Source organism: Cherax quadricarinatus, chromosome 10 (genome assembly GCF_038502225.1).
Source record: "Cherax quadricarinatus isolate ZL_2023a chromosome 10, ASM3850222v1, whole genome shotgun sequence".
Taxonomy (NCBI): Eukaryota; Metazoa; Arthropoda; class Malacostraca; order Decapoda; family Parastacidae; genus Cherax; species Cherax quadricarinatus.
Window position 1 is genome coordinate 33926821 of NC_091301.1, and position 4507 is coordinate 33931327.

Sequence of the window (4507 nt, forward strand, 5' to 3'; positions counted from 1 at the left end):
CCATAGAGCAAAACGCCGATGTGAAAACAAGACAATTTTCTTGTTAGAATAACTACTTAAGACATTTGTAAGTCTTTTATAAAATTAGAAGATTAAGTGATAAATATGCTCAATGTATGATACTGAATGACAATGAAAGCCAAAGATATTTGCTGAATGAAGTAATACAGTACTGGTTAACAAATATACCTTGAAGTACAAGTCATAAGAAAATTATTATTTATATGTACACTGTCATTTTATGTGTAGCTCAGTATTCTTCAACAACATACAAGGAACACTGTAGGTAAAAAAGTATGGCCATCATCTAACTGTATAATTTATTTATCCCAAAATTCTACATAAAAAAGCTAGGTATGAGAGCTAAGCAAATGTTTACCATTTACAATATCACAAAGTATAACATACTAATATGTTACTCTATTATACAAGTTACAAAAACAACCTGTAAATAAAATACATTAATGTCTTGGTGATGGGAGACCCATCGCATACAAAGCGATTATTTTACAACTATATAATATCTGAAGTGTCTTGCACTGTGGCTCAGGAATGTCTGATAAAAATATAATCAGCAAGGAATGTTCATGATACCATTATTTACAACCCATTATGGGCAATTAATATTCTTATCAATATACACAAACACCAATCTTTCAATGCATTTTCATAAAAAGGTCAATTCTAAAAACTTCAAAAAATTACTTTAAAATTTATGCCAATTTCCCATATTTCATGAGAAGGTTTTAAACTTGTCTATACAGTATTCACATTTGGTTTAGGTTGTGATTGAGGGCTGGAGCTGCTGAGAGCTGTGATAAGTACATATCCACTACAGCCTTCACACCTTCATCACAAGCTTCTTTGGAATTATCTAATCCTGCTCCCCCAGCTCTAAAACGATGATACACACAGGACCCTTTCTTTAAGTGTCGAATCATGTGCTCCTTTCGAGAGGCACGGTAGGAACAACAGGGGCAAGAGAAAGGTTTCTCTCCAGTATGTGTCTTGACATGACGTACCAGATTATTTCGCCTGTTCCTCCCCGTGAATTCTTTGCCGCATAGGGCACAGCGATCCACTCCGTCCTCCGATTCCTGCAATGGAGAAGCCACTACCTATAGACTCGCTTCGTTAGCTTTTGTCCACGCTACGAGGAGCCCTACATCTTAAGTGATGGCTCCATGACTACTGCCTTATTGCATAAACTACAGATGCATTCCTCTCTCTGGCTCCAGATAAATAAAATAAACAGTCAAGCATACGAGCTTCAATCAAAGGTAACAATTATATGCTTAAATCACATTTCTTGAATTCATATGAACAAAAATTTATTATAGTAAACATGAAGCATCACACCTTTTTAATATTGATATATGATCAAGTGGCTGCAGCATGGGCATGGTGGGCACTGCTGTGAACCTGGGATGACTGAAGCCTATGCAGGTTTCTTATATGACGACTCAGGTGTTCTTTTTGATTGGCACGGTAATCACACATTGGGCAAGAGTATGGCTTCTCGCCAGTATGGATGGCCATGTGACGCTCCAAGCGGTACTTGCGTTTTGTGCCCTGGAACACCTTGCCACAGACCTGACACGAGGATGCCGCCATGGCTCCAATGATGATGCCACTGCTTCCGCCAACCAGGTCTTCTGCGCCATCAACTGCCACTTCCTCGGGTGCCATCTCGTCATCATCTTCATCAGCAAGTATCGCCTCCACCTCGAGTAGCGCCGCCTGCAACACACCAGGCCATGGTCAAGGCATGTCTCAAGAGCAGCATACAGCTCCAGCTAGGGCGGCAGTGGGCATCAAGTCCAGGGTACCTTGCTGGTAACATCCGCAGTTCTGTGAGGGTAGCTATTGACCACTGACTGCTTATAGTTATGAATGCTTCATCACAAGTGAATTTTATTAGTCAATAAGTTTTTTACCACCACATATCTACACTTCTACATTCTTTACATAACAATCTGAATTTTTACAATGTTTTTAGTATACCTGTATCCTGTTCCAAATGATAATCCCTGCGATGACTCTCTGTCTCACAGGACATTGGACCTTCCTCATTTCCCTTAGATGAATGTGAATATTCTTCCTGCAAGTCTTGGAGAGACTCCTGATGTAATAAACTAGGATGACTGGACATGGGGGAGTTTGATTGCACACACTCTTCATTCTCCTGTATGGGACCTATTATCTGAGCATGAACATTTTTCATGTGTCTATTTAGATTATTCTGCTGCGTTGAACGATATGGACAGTGTGGGCACTTGAAAGGCTTCAGTCCCCAGTGAACTAACATGTGCCTGTCAAGACGGTACTTGCGCTTAGTCCCGTGGAAGACCTTGGAACACATGGGACAGGCCAGCTTGCGTGTCGCCACACCCTCCGCCACCCCTTGCACAGCTTCCTGCAACACAAACAACACCTTCCTCAGTCCTCCACATGGCGCATACTATGCGCTCTTAAGTTGCCATTTCTAGATGACCCATTTAATCATTACTATACAGTATACACGATACAGTACCTTTGTTAAATAATTCTTAGTAAACAATGGTCACTTATTCACATTCTTAAGTGCATATGGTAGGTATCACTGTCAAACTCTAATGCTATCAAGAACAACATTAACCTTTCTAAATGTTGCTACACCTAAAATTTCAGAGACGTGTTTCTGAACAAGAACGAGCAGTAGGTTCTGCTTCAGCTTTAAGACGAAGATGAAGACCAAAAGGAGGTTCTTCATCCTTTGCTGTGCGACTTGATTGAGATGGTGTCCCAGATTGATCACTTGAATTAGGAGGCAAACTCGAAAGATTTGACTCAAAATTTTGTGTTGCTTGTGTTTGTGTTACTGCACTTCCAGGTTGTGAATGATGATGAGGAAGGTTGGGATTCACTTCTGAGTAGTGAAGAGAACCAGAAAGAGAGTTCAAACAAGGGTCAGACACAGCCTGATTGTGAACAGTCCGAAGATGTCTCTTCAGGTTACCCTGCTGTGATGCTCTATAAGGGCATAACGTGCATTGGAAGGGCCTCTCCCCAGTGTGCGTAAGAATGTGGTTGTCCATGTTCTGGCGGCGATTTCGGCCTTGGGCTATCTTGCCACACACTGGACACACCAACACGCCTCCAGATGCCACACTGCCACCATCCTCAGGGACAACCAACTCCTGCAAAATATGAGCGTGGGCTCAGCCTAGTCTTTCAATGAGGCCCACATATGCTCGAGCCTCGGCCAACAACCAGCGTACAAGGATCGTTTAAGAGTGTAATCTCATTTTGAGAAACGTTACCTCAGTATTGACACTTTCTTATTTCTATGTTAACCAATCCAAAACAGATAACTATGATTTTTATGCCCCAAAACAAAAAGTTAACATTCATTACCTTACATTTAAATGTAGTACATATACCAAGAACAATTTCTCTAATCTTCAATTACAGAAAATAGTGTACCTTTGTTCCTATCATATCATTAATGCTAATTTCCTTATTTTTGCCACTTAAGTAAATGAAGAGCAGCAGTTCTTCATTTTGGTCAATAATGATGAGAAAAATAAACTAGAGATTGTAAATCCTGCTTTGGTGCAGTTTTAACCCTTTGAGGGTTTTCGTCGTACTAGTACGTCTTACGCGTAGGGGTTTTTGACGTACTAGTACTCATAAATTCTAGCGACCTCAAATCTAGTGGGAGAAAGCTGGTAGGCCTTCATATGAAAGAATGGGTCTATGTGGTCAGTGTGCACGGTCTAAAAAAAATCCTGCAGCACACAGTGCATAATGAGAAAAAAAAAACTTTTTCCATTTTTTTTTAATAAATCAGCGACTTTGCAGTGTATTTTCGTATGGTATTTATTGTTGTATTCTAGTTTTCTTGGTCTCATTTTATAGAATGGAAGACATATTACTGAAATTGAGATGATTTTGACTGGTTTTACAATGAAAGGTGCCTTGAAATTGAGCTCAAAATAGCAGAAATGTTCGATTTTTACCAAACTTCAAAAGTAAACAAATCGTGCCAAGCGTGCAATACACGTCAACTGGTGAGTCTAATATTCTTTCACAAGTGCACCAATAATATTTATACCATTTTTTACACTAATGCAGTAGTCTGCATAACAGTAAATCTTATATTTTTTGTGAGAATAAAAATTCAAAGTGGAAAGCAAAAGAATATAAGAGGGGCCTTGAGACGTGACTAATGACTAGAGGAAATGTCATTTTAGTGCCAGGAATGTCTTTCTTGTTTATTCTGGACCCTATTCCGAAATTGGCATCTTTTGAAATTTGTGTGAAATTGGCAAAATTGCTAAATTCTGACCACTGTACTGGATAGTTGAATTTATAAATGGGTGGTTTCTTGCACCCATTCGATAGAAAAAATGTAGTTCTAGCCAAATATTCATGTTTTTTGTCGACTAGTACAGTGAAATTGGCCGAAAATGGGGCTCAAAGTGGGCAAAATCGCCGATCCGTAAACATCGCCGAGACCGCTAAC

General features: G+C 39.7%; 1 protein-coding gene across 4 annotated transcripts; it reads right to left on the reverse strand.

Annotated features, from left to right (window-relative positions):
• Window positions 1–305: 305 nt before the first annotated feature.
• On the reverse strand, window positions 306–3624 carry LOC128688029 (zinc finger protein 217). 4 transcript variants are annotated; one of them, XR_011391828.1, is made up of 4 exons: window positions 2639–3624; window positions 2005–2416; window positions 1360–1740; window positions 306–1097 (listed from the first exon to the last, which is right to left on the reverse strand). XR_011391828.1 is itself a non-coding variant. In XM_070083762.1 (3 exons), the coding sequence occupies exons 1-3, from the start codon at window positions 2750–2752 to the stop codon at window positions 1706–1708; spliced, it is 561 nt and encodes a 186-aa protein (XP_069939863.1). In that variant the 5' UTR covers window positions 2753–3624; the 3' UTR covers window positions 306–1705. The 4 variants fall into 4 exon arrangements, 3 of the variants coding, with proteins under 3 accessions (XP_069939863.1, XP_069939865.1, XP_069939864.1); XM_070083762.1 differs by having other exon boundaries at window positions 306–1740; XM_070083764.1 differs by having other exon boundaries at window positions 2005–3614.
• Window positions 3625–4507: the final 883 nt, after the last annotated feature.

What these genes read in the sequence shown, in the direction of transcription:
- LOC128688029 (XM_070083762.1), bottom strand. Translation starts at nt 2,752, where the DNA reads ATGAAGAACCTCCTTTTGGTCTTCATCTTCGTCTTAAAGCTGAAGCAG. An exon ending in GTGTAGCAACATTTAGAAAG is followed by an intron (nt 2,417 to 2,638) that starts GTTAATGTTGTT and finishes TTTGTGTTGCAG; the next exon opens with GAAGCTGTGCAAGGGGTGGC. An exon ending in TCATTTGGAACAGGATACAG is followed by an intron (nt 1,741 to 2,004) that starts GTATACTAAAAA and finishes GGTGTGTTGCAG; the next exon opens with GCGGCGCTACTCGAGGTGGA.